The sequence below is a fragment of the Echeneis naucrates genome, chromosome 22 (genome assembly GCF_900963305.1).
Source record: "Echeneis naucrates chromosome 22, fEcheNa1.1, whole genome shotgun sequence".
NCBI classification, from domain to species: domain Eukaryota; kingdom Metazoa; phylum Chordata; class Actinopteri; order Carangiformes; family Echeneidae; genus Echeneis; species Echeneis naucrates.
Genome location: NC_042532.1, coordinates 15,626,775 through 15,649,197, shown reverse-complemented (window position 1 = coordinate 15,649,197; position 22,423 = coordinate 15,626,775). Strand labels below are relative to the sequence as shown.

Genomic DNA, 22,423 nt, shown 5'->3' with positions numbered 1-22,423 from the left:
ATGTGCACAATAGACCACCTATTTGCGTTTGTTCACGCCGGTGTGCCTGAGTGTGTAAGTGTGCATGTTTGTGCGCTGTTGCTGCACCATTTCTTCTGAAGTGTCTGTCAGATATCTGAAGCTTTCCAGCGGCGAATGCCTACACATTCTGCATGAGTCATCCTGCACTGCCCAACACACACACACACACACACACACACACATGTATGGAGGCAAAACAGACAGACTGTACTCCTTGTGTTGCACACTCGTACACACATATTGCATTGGTACAGGCTGTTTGTGCGCTCCGTGCTTTTGTCCAGGCTCTACTGTGAGCAGTGCTTCTCCTCGAATCAGCTCCCCGAGTCTCTTTCACATTTATCCCTTCCATTTTTTGCACTTGAACAGACTGAAGGCTGACACTGCTCACATTCGACTGTAGATAGTTGTAAATAGTGTTCAAAGGTCTTAATATTTCAGAGATGAAAGAGGAAAGGAACCTGCGGTGGGGGGGGGCCTGCATTTCTTCTCTCTTATAGTCGAAGCGTCCGTTTAGCCACCACAAAAACTTGGCCCAACGTTATTTCAGAGCAGAGCTACTTGATGACTTCATGTCAACTTTTTCCAGCTGCCATGAAGTCATTCAAACTTTGGGGAGTTTTCAAAGTTTCCCTGAACTAAAACAGGAAATGTATGGTGATCCAAAGTGCCCAATATTAGATTAATAAACATGTTTTAAAATGATTTGTGAGACATAATATAGACTAATATAACAATGTAATTCTAATATAATTTGTTAAATGTTTACTATTATTTTATTTCATAAAAAACTGATTTTATTGAAGGTCATATTTATTATATTCCAGTATGTTTTGTTTTGTTTTGTTTTTTTTCCCAGTGCCATTTTCTCCAATTAATGATGCCACTTTCCATCACAGTCTTTGTCCATCAATCAAAGCAAACAGGGCAGAACCAACTACGTGGTTAGCAGCAGCCGTTCATCCAACAGGATGTACCCAGGGTGTTTCAATCAAAAAGCGCCGCCATTAGATAAACAGTTAGATGGAAAAATGGTATTGAGAAATACAAAGTCTGTTGAAAAATTAAATTTTAAAAATCTGAATTACTGGAGTGAATTAAAAAAAAAAGGCTTGTTATTAAGAAAAGCAGCAGGATAAAATAGCATTTAATGATATTGACGTTGGATTCGTACCAGGGAGCCACATCACCACAGCCATCAGTGAGGTAACAGGGTACTCAGCGGTCATGTTCCTCTCGAACAGCAGAGGAAGTTTGGTTCACGTGCGTTCTCCCATAGCAGGATGGGCCGCTGAGAAAAAAAAAAACAAGGCTGTCAGTGGAGCCTGAAAACCCAACGAAAACTAGCCCGTCACTCTCATTTCTACCAAGGTGAGGGAAGGTTACAGAACCCGTCAGAGTATCGGAAGTAAGTCGCTTCTGCAGGATGGAAACAGAAAAAAAAAAAAAAAGCTCCCACTGACCTCATTAACCTCCCCGGCTCACCACATCACTTCTCGTCTGATTGTGTCAGATCCCAGATCCTCACAAGGTGTTTTTGCGGATGGGGAGGGTGAGGGGGAGGGTGGGGGGCATAAAGTGGGGCACATAGACTTTGTGGGTAATGTAGTTTGGTACTATCCTCTCACTCTGGCGCTTCATTCCTGCATGGTCCCTTATTGGTGTTCCAGCCAGCATGAGAACAAGGACACAAACTGTGAATCATCTTTGTATTTTTTAAATAAACTCCTCAGCAGCATTTATGGCTTCGGTTTTGCAAATGGTTCATTTTGTTTAAGCACTTGTTGCTTTCTCTCTTTTCTTTTTTTTTTTTTTTGGTCTGTTTGTTTTTTGTAAAATACTTATTTTTGCTCTTCTGTTGGAACTTTTTATTTAACTAATTATGATGTATAGATATTTATTCTAGCAATAGTCTTCCTATTAAGATATACTGTGCTGATGCATCCTCTAAATAACTGAAAATAATATATATATGTATACATATATATGTATGTATATATATATCTAATATGATAATAATCAAATCTGCAAAATGATTTTCCTAATAAAAAATGTGAATTGAGGAGTGTTTCTTGCCTTTTTGGTTTGACCTCTTTTGCAGCTTCTGTATGCTGTTCTGGCGTCACCCTTGCTGACGTTGGTAACACCGTTTTGATTACTAATCATGGAGTCTCCTGTGATATTAAGAGAGACTGAGCCCTCACAGCTTTGATGATCCTCTGACTTTTCCTCTTGCCCCATCAGCAGGTGGAAATATGCACCAAGGCGCTGGTGTAACTGTGCATGTTATGTAAGTAACTTTTTTTTTTTTTTAGCTATTTTTTTTAGGTAGCCTAATCTTTAGTAAGAGATCCAATTCAAGTTCATATTTTATGGTGTGGGTGAAGAGTTATCTTAAACAGTATATTTGTATCTCATACCGCAGTATAGATGTTGATATTGTTATTATTAAACCACATCTGTGAAAGCCGTGACTTTACTTTTCAAATAAATAGTACCTCAAATTGGACTTAAGAACCGTGCTTGTGTGTGCTTAGTTACGCTCCACCACAGCTTTCATGTGTAAAATCACAGTCAAGTAAAACGCGCTATATTAAAATGTAAGCATTAAGAAGACTCCAGTGCAGTAATTGAGGAGACGTGCTTAGTCATACTCCACCACTGCATGCCAACAAAGAGGCTGAACATTACAGCTGCTCGGCATCAGCGTGCTGCATTTGCACTGTGAGCACGTGCTCAAGCTGCCACTGGCGTTTAGCTGCGAGCACCGCTGTGCCTCTGAGCCCAGCGTCAGAGAAGTGCTCGCAGGGCCGGAGGGTCTCGTTTTGTTTTTAATGAATTTTCACTGCAAATTAAACAGACATACGCACACGCAGAGAGAAAGAGAGATGCTGAGTTCACACTCTCACTTTAACCCTCTAACATCTGCTCGGGGATGCTCTACCCGGCGACGTTGCCATGGAAACAGAGCAACATTGATGAGAGTGGTGCTACCCTGGTGAGAGCTGAGATAACCTACGACAAGCAGAGGTCTTGGGCCAATGTGGTGACCCCTCCGCTGGATCGTGCCAAGGTACAGACACACACAAACACACGTCTAAACATCCAGGAAAGACTTAAGTCAGATACACAGGGCAGGCATGGCTTGATGAGGGGGGGCCCCCTCTGAGCATCAAGATCCACATACCATATAGTAGACTACTATAGCAAAAGATTACTTACTACTATGTTGATCGACATAAAATCAGCAGCAATAATTTTGATAAATTATTATTATTCACTGTTATCATTTTCTCAAGTTTGACTATTTGATAGATTCTTGGTTTCTTGTTTGCCGACTTGGAGGAGTTCTCACTGTTGGTCAAATAGATCCAGAGCTTTTGTGGCTTCTGAGGTGTGGGGACCCTGAAGTGCTGTTCGCTTTGCCTGGTTGATAGTTGCATGGTGAGGGTGGGATCGAGCACCGCCTCTGTCATAAAGTCATGACTCATGGGCTTCCACCACTTATTTCCTCGAAAATGAAGAGCCCTGCTGTAATCCACTGTAACCCACCGCCTCCTCAACAACACGCACACACAAGGGAGGGAGGCAGGCAGGCAGGCAGAGGGAGGGGGATGGCAGAGAGAGAGAGTGATGCAGGAAGGAAGTGAAGCAGACAAGGGAGGGAGAGGGGAAAACACTGGGGGGAGATGGAGAAAGAGTGAGCCAAAAGGTGAGGAAATGTAAGAGAAATGTATAGACATCAGCATAATTTCACACGCCAGTGGAAATGAGGCCATTGCGGTACTGTGCGTGAGTTATAAATAGCTCTCCTGTGGTTGTAATGAGGAGCTTGAAGTGGTTGCCACACAGAGGAGGTGGAAAAAGGTCTGATGGCAGCAGCGTTGTTCTCAGCCTGGATGTGCCCATATCATCGCAGCATCGCCAGGCTGTAGGCCCCGAGCAAAGAGTCAAGGTAAAAAATAAATAAATAAGATGTTATCCTGCACAGCAAACGGCCCAAATCCAGCCAATGATGTTGCAGGAGATGGAGCACTTTTAGCTCCGTGTGGAGGCTCGGTGGAAACAGACAGTGCCTGTTTGCTCTGGGCCTGCCAGGAATAGAAGGAGCGGCCCACACTTCCCCGGAGAAGAACAGACTACTGCCGAGCTAACAGCACCACCGTGTGACAGCTCAGGCCAGTGGACTCATTTTATCTGGGGTGGGAGAGGGGGCAAATCCAGATGTGCATGGCAGAGGAAACTAATTTCGCTATGCAGGTTGGTTAAATTAAACTCAGAGCAGAACTCTGCATCTGTGTCACATTTGCCTTATTTGAACAATCGGCGCCTTTTTCAAAAGGAAATCAAGGTTGGTTTGTTTTCTTTTTCTTTTGTCCTAAAACATTGAACAAGAAAACAGGACTAGGAGAGAAACTGTGATCTTTAAGGTTTGAAAGGAGCTTAGTTTATTTATCGCTGACTCCTGAAATCCCACGTTATTGTCAAAATCACATCAGGGCAAAATCAAACCAAACCAAAACAAGGGATGATAATATGTCCGAAGGTTTATCTGTTTCCACTCTAAATAGATGACTCTGTATTTTGAATAAAGGGGAGTAAAACCCGGGGGGTGGAAGGTTTCAATAAGATCAAGGAGGAAACACATCTTTGACATCTAAAGGAGGTCCAGTATGAAAAGACTGGACAAAATACACACTTCAAAATGTCCAAACTTCCAGGCTACCAGTCCTTTCGAGTTCCGGGTTTAATACCCTGCCTTGATTTCTTTTCTTTCCTGGTTTACTTTTACTTTATTTATTTTATTTATTATCTCTTTTACTGGGACACCGTTGGGTACGTGGTCACGTTGGAGGAGACATTCAGGCGATGCAGATCTCTGTGAATGTCTGGAGATGTTTGTTTGGGAGCCCCTGGGTTAAAGCTGCTGCCACCGGATCAGATGGAGGGAAGGAGGGAGGAAGAGGAGGGGAGGAGGGGAGGAGAGGAGGAGGAGGGGGGGGTGTAGAGGAGTGGACAGACACTGGTAGTTATCGGAGGGGGAGGCGTTTGGCTCGGTGAAGACGGGGAGTGAACGAGCAGAGAGGGTGAGGAAAAGCAGCGGATCTGGCCCTTTAAATCACCAATACAGCGCTATTCGGAGGTGAGTTTGGAAATATTCGGGTGTTTTTCTCTCCGTCTGTCTGGGATCGTTGTATCGCGTCCGTGCGCCTCTGCAACCCTGGCCTCCCTTCACCGAGGGCGGCCGCGGCGGAGGGGGAGAGAGAGAGGAGGAGGAGGGGGGGGAGAGAGAGAGAGAGAGAGAGAGAGACAGGGGGCTCCATCAGTGTCACGAATCCGGATTTCCCCAGCCCTTTGCCGGCAGAGAGGGTGGGGAGGACCGGGGACAGGGTCAGTGGAAGATTTTCTACGGCTCGGCTGGACTCTGAGGACGCATGAGCCACTGTCTCACCCTCCCTCCCTCCCTTCTGCCTCCAACCTAGCCCCCCCTCCAAAAAAAAAAAAAAAAAAAAAAGATACATCTCTGGATCTTATATGCTGAAGCAGGCAGTATGCCGATCAATTTGCATCACAGCGGAACATGAAGGCACGCGCCCCGGTGTGTCATGTTGGCTCCCTGAAAACATGTCACCCCCCTGCTCCCCCCGCTAGCAGCCAGGGCCGGCTTCTTTTTCCCTTTCGTCTTTCTTTGGGGTTGTCTTTTTTCTTTTTTCGGGTCTGGTCTGGTCTTCTCTTGGGAAAATATCTCTGGCTTTCATGTGTACACACACAAGGTCTGCCTACTGTGTGTGCGCCCGTGCGTATTTATCCGTGCGCGTCGTGTACATGTGTGTGCTTGTGTGTGTGTGTGTGTGGATAGCCATGGGAGAGAGAGGACATGCTGTTCTATCCATCAAAATGCCCGCATTGTGTTTTCACAAGGCGGAGCAGAAAGCGGGGCCTTCGGTGGAGGACATGGCTCCGTCCTGTAGGCCCGATCGGCGCTCAGGATCGATGAACATTGATGCTTTTTTGTGTGTGTGTGTGCGTCTTGTGAGCCTGTCAGGCTGTGGGGATGTCTTTTGTTGTTGTTGTTTCCTTTTTTAAATCCACGCCAGGACAAATGGCCTGCTTGCTTGTACGGGTGATGTTTCTGCTGCATTGAGCTTTGACGGTGTAGCGTTTTGAATTTGGAGGCGCAGGATGTGGCAGATGCGGCTTTGAATGGGCAAAAAGAAATCATGTTTGTGCTCGTTTGGAGGCTACAGCTTCCCTCAGTCTGCACGGAATGCGCCGTAGCAGAAAGTTTGCCAAATCAACAGGCTGAAGAGGCTTATAACGTCGCGTCTGAAGTGTAAAAAAAAGTCCTTTCTGGCTTAGAGATGTGGCCGATCAGTGCCCTTTCCAGGTTTATTGGTTTCATTCCCGTTCCCTCTTCACTTCCATTTTTGTGTGTGTGACTTTTCCGTTTAAGGGGAAAGCTGAGCCTGCAGGGATTATAGACACTCAGTAAAAGCAGATTACAGCAGATCGTGCTGGAAAACTAGTCGAGGATATGATGTGTAATTGTGTAATTAGTTACTGTTTGTTTTTGTTTTGTTGGTTGATTCATCTGTATATCATCATCATCAATGGGCTCATTTACTCTATAAACCTTGACAGATACTGACAACCATACAGTGTGTGATTGCCCCCCCCCCCCGTTTTAGGGCACATGTCACAGCAAATCGGTCCCTTTTAGCTTTTAGACTTGCTTTAGTTGTTTTTGTAGTATGACTTTGTGGTTTTGTTAGGGTTAAGGTTATATTCAGGTCAGAGGTAGTGTATGCGGTGCTGGAACCAACAGGGCTGGTTCATAGACCTCAGAAAAACCTAATAAGGGAAGAGCCACATGCTGTTTGTTATATTGTAGTTGCTTAAGTACATCACTGTTAACAAGCAAGAATAATGTAACATGTAACGCTAACTCATATTTGATTTCGTTTTTTTTTTCCCCCACCTGTTTTGTTTTGTTTTGTTTTGTTTTTTCTCTTATATCAGTTAAATTAATATTAATTACTCCCAAAACAGAATGTCTCATCCAAACCGAGGAATAAATAAACGCATCAACAAACAATATTCATGTGCGAAGACAAGGAGAGGGCAGAGAGAAGGGAAACCCTGCTGTTTGTTGTTTTTGCATGTTGCTACTAAAGGTTTCGTTTAGTTGGGATTAGAATTTGGGTTGGGGGTTGAAACCAGGGTTAGGTTTAGAGTTATGGTCCAACCGGGGAACAGTCCACAAATTTCCTTGCAAGTATAATCACATAAATGGCCGAGAGAGAATTGCATCTGGTGTTATAATATGAATCTATTCTCCTTCCCTCTCTCTCTTTCTCTCACACACACACACACACACACATGCACACACACTCACACACATAAAAGCCCTAATTACAGGCATGAATCTCTGAGCTTCTCCACAGTAGTAGTAATTAAAGCAGGGCTCTCTCCCTGGGAAAGAGGGCGACAGACAGAGACAGAGTGAGAGACACAGTCGTAACACACTCTGTGATATACGTGACAGCCGAGGTGTGTGTTCATCGAATGTATTGATGGGGAAACATCATTGAACTGGACGGAGCTGGAAACAGCAGGTCTTTAGGAGTTAATAATAAGTCTGGATTATTTGTCTGGAAATACGGGAAATGCAGGAACATCCTATTACCTGAACAGTGCTGGTGCTTTTGGGGTGGGGTGGGGTGGGGGGGTTGTAATGACAGATATTGGACACACTGAAGTTGGTTGATGATGATGGTTCCACCAAATCCAAAGTAAAATGGTGGCTTTATCTTCACAGTCAAATCACTCGCTCATGTCACCTGCTCTTCTGCTCTTTGTTCTTCACAGTCAAGCCGATGTGAACTGAGCCATCACCCGGCTCTGTCCTTTTGACCAGGCAACTGTTCGCCGTCCATCCCAACACAGCTCAGGTTGACTTCTCGTCCAGTCGCGTTAGTGTTCAGAGAGAGTCCTGTCTGCACAACGCCAGTCAGGTATGTATCTTATCTGTTCACTTAGTCTGCAAAATATCTCAGCTCTGAAATCAAAGTTTTCTGTGAATTAAGTTGTACTCACATGTCTGGGAGACAGGGAAAGCTTTGCATGTTTTTTTTGTTTTTTTTTTAAACCAGAAGTTTCATCTCAGCCTGGTTGTACTGTGTCTGTTAACACACAGGCGTCACGGTATCTCATCCCCTCATCTGTATGTTTGATAAATTCTCAGCATAAACGATGACCACTGCTTTTATAACACTTGACTTCTTTTTGCATATCAACCTCTATTCTTAGTTGTAGCTTGTCTATCATATCCATGAAAGGTTGGCTGAATTGCCTCAATTAGCGTTGCACCACCTTGTATTCACCTCACAGTGGTGCTACACACCTACAGCTACCCCCCCCCAGTCCCCTGAATCGGGCTAATGACCAGAAATCAGTTCAACATCAATGCAATGTTCAGGCTGCTGTTAATCGCAATGTAAATGTTGACTTGCAAAAAAAATAAAATAAAAAATGAGCTGTTTGCCTTCTAAATAAAAGTTTGGAGAAATATTCATATATAAACGTCACAACCTAAAAATAATCAGTTACTAATAAATGTCCTTTGGGGCAACAGTGATGCAGAGCAGCCCCTGCGTGGGTTTCCCATAAGCACTCTGGCTTCCTCCCACAGTCCAAAGACAGGCAGGTTTGGTTAATAAACAACTCTGCATTTCCCGTAAATGTGAGCATGAATGGTATGCCAGGCCCGTGATATGCCAGCAGCCCGTCCAACCTGTCTGGTTATTATGTATTGAAGTATTTGAATCAGCTTTATGTGTGTTTATACTGGAGACATGTCAGTATGTGCACATGCAAAATAATTAACCACATTTGATCTCTAAATAATTAGGTGTAGTTTTGCTGGCATCCACATGAGCCAGCGCTGCATTTGATGAAATTAGGGAACATTTTTTCACTCTGTCACGTTTTTGCTTTCTCTCTCAGTTTTCTCCTGTGTTGGTGTATTCTGATGGATCAGCATGTCTACCACTAATAATATCGCCCAGGCCAGGAAACTGGTGGAACAGCTGAGGATTGAGGCAGGGTTTGAACGCATCAAGGTAGGCTGGTTGCTAACTGCCGCCTTGGCGTTTCTTTGTTTCTAACATGCCTCCCTCCCACCTTAATTCTCTTCTCTTCTCCTGTTTTATCCTGTTTCATCCTCTTCCCTCACATCGCTCTAAACCTTTCCTTTCTGCTGTCCTTTTACTTTTCCCAAATGTCTCCATGTCCTCCTCTCTCTCTCTCTCTCTCATTAGGTGTCCAAAGCAGCAGCGGACCTAATGAGTTACTGTGAGCAGCACGCTCGTAGCGACCCTCTGCTGGTTGGCGTTCCCACCTCCGAAAACCCTTTCAAGGACAAGAAACCCTGCATCATCCTATAGCTGCGCTCCACTCCTCCTGCCTTCACACACACACACACACACACACACACGCCCATCATACATAAACATATACATTCAGAATCTAAATTGATCCTCAGATTTCCCCTCACACTCTTCAAGCAGCCTGTTCCGGTCTTACAAGGCCCAGTCTAATATCATCACAACCACACAAACGTAAACACACACACACACACACACACACACTCCCAAAATAGCCACCCTGGAAAAGCGCCATATACCCTGGAGCCACAGCTGAGGGGCAGGTATCATGTGCTCACAGTGGCAGAGATTAGTATATCACTGAGTATGATCCAAGGTGCTTTGGTAATATTCATATATGCTGTAAATTAACAAGTGTCAGTCTAACTTGAGAAGGGATTTGGACCTTAATAATCAGTAGGAAACAAGGATCCCCCCCCGCCCTCTCTTTTGCCATGAATTGATGGGGCTGGGACAATGATAGGCAGCTGCGCCATAGGCAGGGAGTGGGAGGATGCATGTAGGCAACAGCAGCGGGTGGTAGGTGCTCGTGCAAACTGTGCCAAACGTGACCTGGTGTCCCAATGAAAGCTGAATAAATGCTTCTTCTTTTTTAACGTGGGAGTTAAAGAGGTCCGAGAGTGTCGTCACATGGCGGGGCCTTTTGGAGCAAGAGGCTAAAGCCTTTGCCTTTATTCGGCCATAGCATGCCCCCCCCCCCCCTCCCCAAACCTGTAACAGACCTTCTCTGCCTGTGGCCTCAATATGGCCGTCTGCAGCCTTTGGCCAAAACCTCCAGCTGTGCCAACATGTACAGAAAGCCGTCTCTAGATGCCGATCTGCTGTCACTGATTCCACAGCAGTTCATCATGGCTGCCGTGGGCCGAATTCGATGTCTAACCTGACCTCAGATCTGCACCTATGAGGGGAACCCCGGACGTTTACTGCATTTTTTCTTAAGAAATACTTGTTTGTGAACTCAATGTATGTTTTGATATTTTGTTGGAGCGTTACTTAACAGATAATACTGTACTTTTTTTTTTAATTTTTTTTATTTTGTGTTTGTCAGAGGTGTTGGCCCTGGCTGATCAGGTTTCTTTTCCTGCTAGTATTCATGAAATGACAGGAGACCTGATTATAAGCCACGGGGTAACATCCAACCAGGTACCTGCAAGAATTTTGAACAAGGGTTTCTACTGTACATCAAACTTCCCTGTGCTTTACCCCGAGAGAGGGGGCGAGGTTGCTGACTGACCACACTCTGGTCTGCTAGGCTGGCGGAGAAAGCCCAAACTTAAAATCTAAAAATGAAGCTGTCCCAAGAACAAAAAACAATGCTCACCATTCTCTTAACTTCTGCGCACATTTTGGATTCTTCTCACTGGCAGTTTTTGAAAGTCATGGGAAGAAGAGCTAGCTTGCATTGGCTAGTGCAGTGATGGAGCTGTTTGCTTTATTTGTCTCTCCTGTAGAGAAGTTTGTCTGGTTTTAATGCATAATAATGACCCCACCAATAAATCAGATAGAATGAGATCCAGAGTCCTTGGTGGAACAGCTCGCTTTCATGTGAGCTGAAACTGGTCAGGGTCTGGACTGGTAGGAGCCGGTTATCTCTTTCCACCTTTCCTTCCCAACGCTCGTCCTCTCTGAAAAACCAAACTTGATTGTAAAGACTGAAAACGGAGTGGGGGGGGTATGAAGTTAAGAGAAAGAAAATAAGTGTATAAACTTTCTTTCAGACGTGCAGAAGTGATAAGTTGAAGAGTAGCTGTTTTGGGTTTATTTTTGAGTTTTCTTCTTTCTATGGAGTCTATGGAACCTGGTCAGTTGAATATTATCCTGTACAGTGTTTGTAAGATACAAAAACTTAACACAGACTCCCCCTCCGTGGATGTTGGATTTTTTTAGTACTACTTATTCTGTTCTGTCAGTCAGGATAATGTCTATTTCCATTCTTTTCTTCTTCTTTTTTTTTTTTTTTTCATCATTAGGGTTTATAACCTTGTGATAGCCGAGGCCGGTTTTAACCACAGATACAAATACACCTGATGGGGATAAAATTCATGTAAGTTAGAGACCTTGTTAGTAAGACTTGCTAGGTTTAGTCAAATATCCTGTCAGAGGATAAACCAACATCGGACCTCACTGCAGTGGCAAAAACCAGCCTCCTGATCTATCTTTAAACATCACAAGGCCCCACAGATTTTATATATCTATATATATATATATAGTTTTTTTTTGTGTTGATTTTGGATGAGACTACAAGGACAACACACACATAGAACACACCCTCACTCTCTCTCTTGCAGTGGCTTTTTATGTTTGATGGATGATTGTCAAAGGAAAGATTTGTGCCCTCATATTTCACACTGACGCATTTCATCAATGCTTTTGTCAGGAAGGACAGCAGGGTGGGGTTGCTGGGACTGGGTTTACCCAGCTGATGAGCTGTCATGGCAGCTGAGCCCAGAGATTTTTCCATTTTCTAATCACTAGGTCAATATGACCCACCTGCTGCACGTGCTCTTGAGAGTCAGAGGCTTTCTTGGAGGCAGTGAGAGGTGAGCAGTAGTTCATTTGTTTATGGATCCACACCTACTCTCCTGTGAGTGTCTATGTGAAAGGTCACCGGTCAGGCTTCTTAAAGCGTAATCTACACATTTTCTGAATTGTGAAATTGGGCTTTTTTTTTTTGGTTTGTTTTTTTTTTTTGTCTGCAATTTTTGGAGCCTGTGTTTAGAAGAACACTTTGCACTTATTTGAACATGAGAGGAGAAATTTGATACCACTCTTGGATCTGCAGTGTGAATATAAAGCTCCCAGCAGTAATCAGTTAACTTAGCTGAGCATGAAGAGTAGAAACAGGTAGCAAGTCCAAATGTAATAAAATCTGCCAACCAGCATCTCTGAAGCTTGCCAATTTATGCATAATATTGACTTGATTAAATGTTAAAATTGTAGTTTTGGTTTTGAGCTTTCAGAGGAGCAATTAGGCCAATTTCATTCCTTTTACACTGAGCCACGATATCTTTTTTTTTTTTTTTTAACTCCTGTTTTACAATCTTTATGCTAAGTTAACTCGCTGCTAGCAGTTACTTTGGTTTTTAACCTCCATGCAGCATTTGTATCTCCTGACTTCCAGCAATAATCCAGCAGTGATTCCTTTAACATTACGAGCTTAAATCTCGATCCAGTATCACAGTTAATCGGATGATGGCTCCTGGTACGAAGGCCTGCTTCATATTTAATTTCCCTTTGTGCCTCACAGAGAGAGCAGAGCCTGCAGAAAGGCTGTAGTGGGTGGCTGTGTGATGGACAAGACTGTTGGGTAACTGAAAAAGTGTGTGTGTGTGTGTGTTCTGTGCAGCCCTGCAATTCCAGGTCAGAGATTCTGACACAACAAAAGTACAATTGTAATATTTTTGCGCCTTTTTTTTTTTTGTGCACATTTATGAGAAGTGTAAGATGAAGTTGTTGCATGCTAAAACGATTCAGTTGAAGAACAGTGAGTAATATTTGATGCGATGGCTGATAATAACAAGAGTGACTAAGATGATAAATTTGATTATTCAAAGAATTTCTTCTTCAGTTGTGGCCTGTTTCAGCTCTCTTATCGCAGCTGCAGTGTATTTCACCACTCATTAAAGCCTTAACAACCTTGGGAATAATTTGACATTTCAGGAACTTCTCTGGGTTATAGGATTGATACCAGTTTTCATGTCAGTTTTCCAAATATGATACTACATTCAGCAGCCTGTTAGATCAGCTTCACTTCACTTCCAAGACTGGAAACAGACAGAGCATCGTTCTGCCCATAGGTAACAAAATCCCCCCCAACAACTCCTCTGGAGCTCTCATTACCGTACAGCTTATGTTATATGGTGCTGTTGAAGTTGTGGAAACTCCACACGTCCCAGGACACAGCCAAGAAATAGCCCAGTTTATTAAACCTCATAAACTTTTCCTTAACTTTGGGGGGGGGGGGGGGGTTTGTACAACTTAAACAAATTTATATTGAGCTTTAACGTCGAAGAGCGGCTGATTTCGTTATCTTCAGTGGGCAAGCTGTTTTTCATCTGCTTGCTGTCTTCATGCGAAGCTAAGCTAATCAGCTTCCGTTTGTTGCCTTATATTTGGTCTGTTCTTCCCATCGGAGCAAACAAACATATTTCCCAAAATGTTGAAGTATTCATTTCAATTGATTGAATCTATTCATTGTATTATTAAAAAAGAAGAATGTGCAAATAAAATAACTAAAAAGAAAGCTCAGTGAAAAGGGCAGTGACAGTTTTTAGGAAAGGAAGTTAAGTTCCCTGATTTTTCTGCAGTTAGACAAAGATTTCTCTGACAAAACATTCACCTAATCAGCACACACACACAACCTGATGTTGTCCTGATAGTGTCTGACAGATGCAGTTTTGTTTTTTTTTTTCTGTTTTTTTTTTGTTTGTTTGTTTGTTTTTGTTTTTTTTTTGTTTTTTTTTTAATCATCATTCCATGGTTGGTTGGGCTTACAGTCAGAGACAGCTGACCGAGAGTGTCGGTTCAGCTGACGGTTTCTCTGATTGGCTGGTTGTCAGTTTGCCTTATTGTGGCGTATATTGTGTTAATGCTGGTGTTGGATATCAGATCAACAGAACGAACTGTCTTAAAGTAAAACGCACGGCTCGACATGGAAATCCACTGGTGTTGCGACGCAGAGCCGGAGCCTGGTGACTTTCAGATCTGGTCAGGTGGGGGAGAGGTGATGCTCCTCGCTGGTGGACTTTCATATCAATCTACACTGAATCGGCTCTGAGCCCTTCCCGAGACTCATCTTTTGTGTTCTGATCTCCTGTGTATGCATACAGTATATGTATCTTTTTGCCTTGATTGATTATGAAGAAAATATATCTATTTTTTGTAACTGTTCTCTGATGTGCCATAACTCATGTTTTCTTGCACACTGTTAATATTTTGTGGATATTGCTGTTAAAAAAAAGATATTGAGAAGTAGATAACATTAATAAAAAGATGACATAATACCTGCTTTTTGTGAGTTTTACCTTTTTTAGCTAATGGATTCCACTGCAGGCGTGTCAGTCGATGAGCACCACTTTATAACGGCAGAAGAGGTTGGTATGGTATTTATGGTTCCCAGATGAAATGCCCTGATTATGCTTTCCCACCAGCAGGTCTGTACGCATCTTCCTTATAAATTATCTCAGCACTTAGCCAATGGGACTGCCAGCAAATTTAGTCAGGACATGTTGGACAGTCAAAGTCCCCAAAATGATATGTTGATAAGCTCTTTCAGAATAACTTGTAATAACTAACTTTTTAATTTTAGGGTCATTTTCATGCTAAAATGTGTCCACTCTGGTTTGTCCCTTGTGTTTTTTTTTTTTTCTGTAAAACCTTTGACCTTCTCAGTGAACCCTTTGGCCTTTAGTCCTTAGTGTTCATTGGCTACTTTTCACATGCTTATCATGTGAAAGTTAGACGGTGAGCATTAAAACTGCCGAACACCAACATGGTAGTGTTTTTTTTTTTTTTATTGCACAACAGTAACACAGCAACGGCTGCCTGGTCCTGGTGAATAGAATTTCTGCACAGCTGGGAGAGGCCTGGGCTTTTTCCTCACACCGATCGTTTGGACGCACATGCACACACATGCTCCTTGTCCCCGGTGGCAGCATGGTGTGCAGAATGCAGTAAACAAAGAGCTCGACTAGGTAAATCCTCCCAGTTGGATCATTTCACAGCAGTGCTATTGTGACCGGCCCACACCGTCTCGGGCCACCTGTGCACCCTTTGAAACTTCGCTTCAACAGTCACGAGTCTCCTCCCAACTTTCAAACCAGCCCCCCTGCGAGTCGCGACCAATCCGGTTGAAGGTGGATGAAGCACAGCCAATCGGTTGTCGGTCACTCCCCCCCCCCCCCCAGTCCAGCTGATGGTAAACAAATCGGAGGTCCATGTGCCGGAGTGTTCCCTCTCTCGCTGTGCTCTGCACAGACATGTGAGTGCGGAGGGTGGAGCAGGAAGCACGACAGAGCGGAGGACAAACCATTCGTGCTGTGCTGCAAGAACATCCGGATACTGCGGAATGGGCGGGGTGACACCCACCCAAGAGTCATCTGCACGTGCTTTTGGCCTTCTCCCCCCCCCCCCCCCCCTTTTTTTTTTTTTTTGAAGCTTGCAACTGCATGTTTATAAACCTGCACAGGTGACGTCTGAGCAGTCAGATATATTCAGCCAGAGATGGATTTTTTTTCCCGAAAATAGTTCGCCCTGCTTGAATTGCCAGTTTGTCCCAAAGCACAACACAACAAGAAGTTTCCGCCGCCACCCGACTTTCTTTCTGTAACTGACACACGTTTACCACAACACGGAGGGAGGACCAGCGAATTTATACAAGTCTATTTCTGACAAACACTTGGCCCCGGCTGCACGGGTTCTCCATTGCATGAGCTCAAATCCACACCGTCAACTGTAATTGCAAGGCTGCTTTCATGATGCACACATTCCAGCAGTTAATTATCAACACAATAATTTATTGACTTGGTTAACAGAGGAAAAACGTACAATAAATAGCTACTCAAACAATAAAATCAATAAATTAATTCTCTCTTGAAGGCACAAAGATAAAGGCTGGTTTATATTTCTGTGTCCTCCTCTGCATCCACGATGTTCAGAGCCCCTGAAGCAAGTTTGTTTTGCAGTCCTGCAACGCCAGTAAATGTTGACTTGAACTTGAACATGATTTTCATCTCAGTTTCCATGGCGACGATTCCTCCACAGGTTTAGCTGCTCATTTCAGCAACGCACACGCTGCACGCCCAGTCTCTTCTAAAGAAAGGCTCAAGAATTTTGCATGCATACCACACATTCACACACACACACACTCACTCCCGTGGTCGAATACACAAGAATGCCAGGCATAGTTTCACTACGACAGCAATCCTGCTCTGTCCACAGTAACGCACGGATGTTTCAGGAACACGCTTGGGTGTGGAAGTTGTCTTTTCAAAGCTACTGATCCCCTGCTGATTAGAAACACACCCCATAAGCACAGTGTTACTCACTATGTATGCAGAAAAACTTGAAATAATTTTTTTTTGTTGTTGTTTCGTTATCTTTCCAGGATGGAGAACAACGTGGCCTGGATTGGAATCTGTCTTTCTGTGTCTTTTCCACAAATCAGATCAAAGTCTGAACTCCAACCGAGTCACTGAGTCATTAGCTCCTGCTTGTGGTCAGTCAGGGCCCCACCCCCCCACCCCCACGGCTCAGTCCCCTCCAGGACATCCCTGCTCGATGTGCATCTGATCCTTCAGTTCATCATCGTGTGGCCCTTCAGCGCTCTTGCAGCACCAGTTCCGGCACCCACTGGTCAAGGCGTCGGCTCTCCTGGCAGTAGGTCCCCACTTCCTGCAGCCTGCAGTGGTTAGCTTGGGGATTCTGTACAGGAAACAAGCAGAACAAATTCTTGGTCATATTTAAGGAGAACGTAGTTTACATGTAGCATTTGCAACTTACAAGCCCCCCCCCCAAAAAAAAAAAAAAAAAAAAAAAGTTTAACTAACTACAAAAGCTGTGCAACATTTTTGAACTACAGTCTGAAAACGATCAGTGATAATATGTTTGCATCTTTTCCACAAAGTTGCACGGGAGCCAACAGCTGTGCTGAGTCAACACACCGTCACCAGCATGCAGTGCAGGTCTTTATGCTCGTCCTGGTTTCGGTTGGCATCCACCGCTCCCAGCAGCTGCTGCAGCCTCTGAAGGCCGGACACTCGCAGGATGGTGATGCCGCTGTCGCAGCAGAACGACTGCAGCAGAGTGAAGTGGATCTGCAAAGCCACATCATCTTCGTTGTCGTCCGCCAGGACACACAGCACCACGTTGTCTGGATCTCTGAGGAGGTGAGAGCAAATGGAAAAGCGCGTGAGTTTCAGGAACTCGGGAACTTGCACTTACATGCGTGGGACGGTTGCGCTGAAGAGAAAGGGGGGGGGGGGGGGGCAGGCAAAGTAAACAGCTTCGACTCACGCATTTAGAAGTTTGGCTGATTCGTAGATGCCAACGGTGAGACAATCTTGTTTCTGAGCCGTTACCAGCAACTCCTCCAGCGCCAGACCTGCAGACTGCATCCTGGGAAAGGAGGCGAGCAATGAAACCAACACCTCTTATGTCGTGCACTCCAACAGTATGAACCCACACAGTCACAATAACGTCCATAAACGGTGTGATTTTCTGCTGTAACGTTACAAATGTTACGTAATGCAGAGACGGTATGTTAGCTGTATGACCCTCACTGCAGACTATGCAACATGCATGCACAGGGCTGTGCAAAACAATGCTAACAACTGGATTATGCAGGAGTTGTCATAGTGAGGGATCATATCTGCTGATGAAAAAAAACAAAAACGGGACGGTCCAGCAGCACTCTGCACTCCACATGGCTCAGGCGCAGACAGAAAACTATCACCGACTCCGATCTTTAAGCCCGAAACCCGAAAAAGACACCTCACCTGTTTTCCGTGGATTCAAAGCTTTCCTCGGGAATCATGGTCGAAAATGAAAGACTAACTCCAGCGAGAGAAAAGCGTGATAGCAGTCCGGCGCTTTCGATATTCCGCACAGAGTCCGATGCGCGCAGGAGGTGCGTTTGTTGTTGGCAACGTTGCAACACCGTCTTTATACCGGGACTGGGAGGAGGGCGGCACCGAAACTACACCGGTTCTGCAATTGGCTAACGAAAAAAGAGAAAAGACTCACGAATTTCTTTATGTCATCCGGCTTTATTTGTGTTTGGTTACATGGAGTCTACTCAACTTACACGTGCAGTTTCTTTGCTTTTGCAGCGTACAGAAATATGTGATTGTAGATTGTTCATTAACAGATACAGCAAACAATCTAACAACAACAAAAAAAAAAATCGTGAATATGCTGAAACCAGTTGTGCAACACGATCCTCCTGTCTTCAAAGCGCCCCGTGTTTCTATAACTAAACACCAGGAATAACGAGATTATGACCGACATCTAGTGGCCAAGAGAGGAAACAAAGTCTCCTATTCTGAGAACAAAAGGTTTTCAGCAAATGTTACAAAACATCCTCCAAATGTAAGAGGTCACTTCTTTGCAGGATGAAAATATCAATAATGTGAAAGCAAAATAACAGAGTTCTTTTTGAGAGCCAGTTCAAACAAAGAATAAGAAAAAAGTGTAAACAAGTTCATACACTATCTGTATAAAAACACTACCTGAGACAAAAAAGCTAATAAACTACACCTCGAAAAATAATAAAATACTAATCGATGGCAATGAGACAGTATCAAGTACAATCCATTCCCTGGTTTACAGATGATGTTGTTGCTACTTCGAGCACAGAAAAACAACTGCTGAGAAATGGACTAAATTTCATACAACCCTGCATTTAACGGAATGTATTTAACAAAAAGACTCATGGTGTTCAAGTTTGGATAACTGAACTTTCTATAGCTTTATTTTATGCACCTCCTCATCTGCAATTTCCTGGTTCTCCAAGAAGCTGTCACTGTAGTTCAGTATTAGCTCCAGAGCAGAGAGGAGCAATATGTCTGCGTCCCGGTCCAGCTCCAGCTCTTCGCTGTAGTTCTTCACCGGCAGCACACAGGGGATGCCCAAAGACTCGCTCAGTTGCCGCGCCTGAAAGACAGCCAGGCCAATGCACAAATGGAAATGAATCAAATGGAGCCAAGCACTGACCTATGAAAGTACTGAACTCGAAGTGTTACCATTCTCTGGATGTAAACGCTGTGATAGACATTCCTCAAGTCTTCTGCCACCAGAGGACAGGCCCTGTCTATTTTGGTCATCAGAACTACCTGAGGAATACCTGCAAGAGTCCAGGAGAGGAAGACATCAAAACAAAATTAGAGATAAAATAGAAGATGAGCTAAAAACTGACTGGCCCCTCACAGCTACATCACAGGTACTGCTACAACAGACGGGTACATCAATGTAAGTATTTTTCTCAATTGTATAATGTTATTAATGCCGAATATTTATATTTGTAAAAGCAAATTATCCACCTACACAATGTGGAAGCAATATTCAACTGCTTACCCCGCTGGTTGATTTTTTTGCGGATGATCGCGAACTTTTCCAGAATTTTCTGGTTAAGGAGAGAAACTTTGCAGGTGTCCACCACATAGAGCACGCAGTGAATCTTGTCATTCAGGGTGACATCTTTCTTGTAGCCCGGAGCGCTCTCCAGAAGAGGACCAGAGGCACTAAACTGAAAAAGGAATAAGCTTCAGCTAATGCTTAGTCGGATGCTTGAAGTTCTAACATGAAATCGAGAAAAATAGGCCAGTGGTTATAAGGGAGACCTGATAGCGATCCTTGATGTGACCTTCACAGATGTTGACAAGGTCCTCGATGTCCAAACCAGCATCAGCGCTGTCCTCCAACCCCATCGTGTCACACAGCAACAGAGGAAGAGCTTTGCCACCTCTCCCTGCCTTGATGGTGTAGGTGCGAAACTGCAGAAAAGAAACATAATTAAAACGTGGCAACCTGTGCAGAGCATACAGATATTAATATTACAATCGCTTCATGTATTTCTTTGGTTTGTCACTTCATAAATAAATAGCCACTAAATCGGTTTTAGCTTGAAAATGGTCCAAAGATTAAAACATGTCTTCCTACCTGAGTGGTCACACTCTTCCCCGCGGTCCCAGCGATGGCCTGACATGTCATGTTTCCTCGAAATGCTGAGTTGATAGAGTTGAAGAAACTGGACTTTCCAGCCCCAATGGGACCCACCAACAACACCCGGGCTTGGTTAACTGTTCTGATGCAGGGCTTATAGGTCTGGATGGCCGTCATCAGCTCCTCTTTTTTCCTGGTGGAGACACAAATTGTTCCAGAAGTCTCAGCAAGTGAAGAAGTTCAATTTTTAGTTGCTGTTTACATTTAACCACGAATAAATGATAGTCTAAAAAATACCCAAGATAACAACAAAAAATGAACAAAACCTTTTGAAGTAAAAATTAGGTGGCATGGTTAAATGTTAACAATATCAAAAGTCAATGTTACACACAAATGCAGCGGTAGGTGAGGATGTTAGCAGGATTGGTAAGTAAACAAATGTTAATGAGACCACATGCTTATAAATACATATCACTCCAGTGGATGCTCCTCCAGGGTTTGTCCAGGAGATCTCCCAGTCCTGCATGGAGCACATATATTATTGGCTCATTACATTTACTAAATTTATTTGCACAATGCTTTGCTGTTAGTCTGTAAAGCTATTCCTACTGGATCATTTATTGTAAAAAGTTTTGACTTGAATTCAAGGGTCAAGAGTTAAATCTTTTTCTTTCTTTTTTTTTTTAAATATAAAAGTGTATTTATGCCATCAGCCATACTTGTTAAGAAAAGACAGCTTTTTGTCACACACCTTCAACTCGATACACTTCCAACTCAGTCAGCACCAAGTCGTTTCCGTGCATCTCCTCCGGCTGAAAGGCAAAGCTCGTCCCCGGGTTTGACAGGATCTCGGCTCTGTTCTGATTCAGGAACACCAAAGCACCGAAATGTGGACCACCAGTTCCATCATTGAAGGCGTGCTGCCCAGCCAAGCCCCCCACCCTCAGTGGGTGTTTCCTCTCTGCACTGATGCTGTAGAGGAAAGCCTCCTCATCGTGGATATATTGGTTGCACTGGGTGTAGTCCTTTAAGGTGAAAGCACCAAAAACAAACCCGGCAGCATTGTAGGCTACAATGATGGTGGGCCCCTGTCTATCGCAGCGGCCGTGGAAAGCACCAGCATTGAAGCCGTGGATGGAGGCTTTGTAAAGCAGGTGGAGTCTGACGTGGCCAAAGAGAGAGAGCAGCTTCTTCTGCTCATCCTGAGACAGTCTGGATGTGACCGCTGACATGATGGAGAGTGGTTACCTGAGGATGAAGCACACGTCAGAGCGCTGCAACGTTATGTGCAAATTTCCATTTCTGCTTTAAATACTTGAATATTTTTAAGTTCTTATAAGCTGTAAAACTGGGGCCTCAAACTCAAAAACTAAAGTAGAATTGGAATGATTAACCACCATTATTAAACAGAAAATTTCACATTTTCTCTGTATGTTGTTGGAACAGAAATATAAATGACAGGCGGTGAATTAACAAACCACAAAACAGTTCTCACCAAAGAAGCTGGTTTGGGAATCTGAGAAAATGAATTAATGAAGTTGCATTTTACATTTATTTCAAATCAACAGAGGTGTGATAGGCCTGAGGGAACAAAATGTCTACTTCAGAGCTTGCCTTAATCTGAAATGGTTAAGATTTGAATCCCTCTTTTCATCCCCCTTTCGTATTTGTGACTTGTCCAATCACCCTTTTTTGGACTTTTGTTTTGTGAAACGAACCATCAAGAGCGAATCGTTTCGCCTTTTGCGCTCACTTCAAGGCCCTTAGGGAAAAGATTGTCATTCATGAAGGATTACCAGACACTGTTACGGTGGCCTAAGGGATCAAGTTTAGTATTACTTCGATAAAGAAATACGATTTATATCTGTCTAATCTTAATATAGAGGATAGCGTTCATGCGGATTAAACTTACCTCCAGCTGAGGGGAGTCAACGTGTTTTAGGGACTTCGTAGGAAACGAAAGTGAAACTGGACTGTCGGAAAATCCCCGCGGATGCCCCACCCTGAAAACACAAACCCCAGAAAAATCTGATGGTGATCAACTTGTGCAAAATTACGTTTTTTTGTTTTTCAAATGAGCATCCGCGCATCAAAACTTAACATTAATTTTGTGTTTATCTTTATCTTATGTTGGAATGAATAACAAATCCTAACTCTACAGCCGATGCCACCAGAAACCTGCTGACAGGAAACAAATATCCAAACGCCTCTTTTTGAGCTGCAGCACATTCATACTTTAATTCAGTGTACATTAGTGAAAAAAACTGCATTTCCAAAAGAGCTTTTCAACAGTGATG

At 43.7% G+C, this 22,423-nt stretch overlaps 3 protein-coding genes across 4 annotated transcripts; 1 reads left to right on the top strand and 2 right to left on the bottom strand.

Moving 5' to 3' along the window:
* The first annotated feature begins 5,060 nt into the window (after positions 1–5,060).
* Positions 5,061–10,193, top strand: gng7 (guanine nucleotide binding protein (G protein), gamma 7). Of its 2 annotated transcripts, XM_029494628.1 has the most exons (4): positions 5,061–5,164; positions 7,891–8,036; positions 9,028–9,143; positions 9,342–10,193. In XM_029494628.1, the coding sequence occupies exons 3-4, from the start codon at positions 9,063–9,065 to the stop codon at positions 9,465–9,467; spliced, it is 207 nt and encodes a 68-aa protein (XP_029350488.1). In that variant the 5' UTR covers positions 5,061–5,164; positions 7,891–8,036; positions 9,028–9,062; the 3' UTR covers positions 9,468–10,193. The 2 variants fall into 2 exon arrangements, with proteins under 2 accessions (XP_029350488.1, XP_029350487.1); XM_029494627.1 differs by lacking the exon at positions 5,061–5,164 and having other exon boundaries at positions 7,787–8,036.
* Positions 10,194–15,657: 5,464 nt separating this feature from the next.
* Positions 15,658–18,094, bottom strand: LOC115036427 (growth arrest and DNA damage-inducible protein GADD45 beta-like). Its single transcript, XM_029494625.1, has 4 exons — positions 17,963–18,094; positions 17,481–17,582; positions 17,129–17,345; positions 15,658–16,889 (listed from the first exon to the last, which is right to left on the bottom strand). The coding sequence occupies exons 1-4, from the start codon at positions 17,998–18,000 to the stop codon at positions 16,785–16,787; spliced, it is 462 nt and encodes a 153-aa protein (XP_029350485.1). The 5' UTR covers positions 18,001–18,094; the 3' UTR covers positions 15,658–16,784.
* A 104-nt stretch (positions 18,095–18,198) lies between these two features.
* On the bottom strand, positions 18,199–22,127 carry LOC115036399 (interferon-induced protein 44-like). Its single transcript, XM_029494579.1, has 8 exons — positions 22,039–22,127; positions 20,878–21,374; positions 20,595–20,646; positions 20,124–20,319; positions 19,805–19,957; positions 19,539–19,710; positions 19,208–19,308; positions 18,199–19,118 (listed from the first exon to the last, which is right to left on the bottom strand). The coding sequence occupies exons 2-8, from the start codon at positions 21,356–21,358 to the stop codon at positions 18,927–18,929; spliced, it is 1,347 nt and encodes a 448-aa protein (XP_029350439.1). The 5' UTR covers positions 21,359–21,374; positions 22,039–22,127; the 3' UTR covers positions 18,199–18,926.
* Between the last annotated feature and the right edge of the window lie 296 nt (positions 22,128–22,423).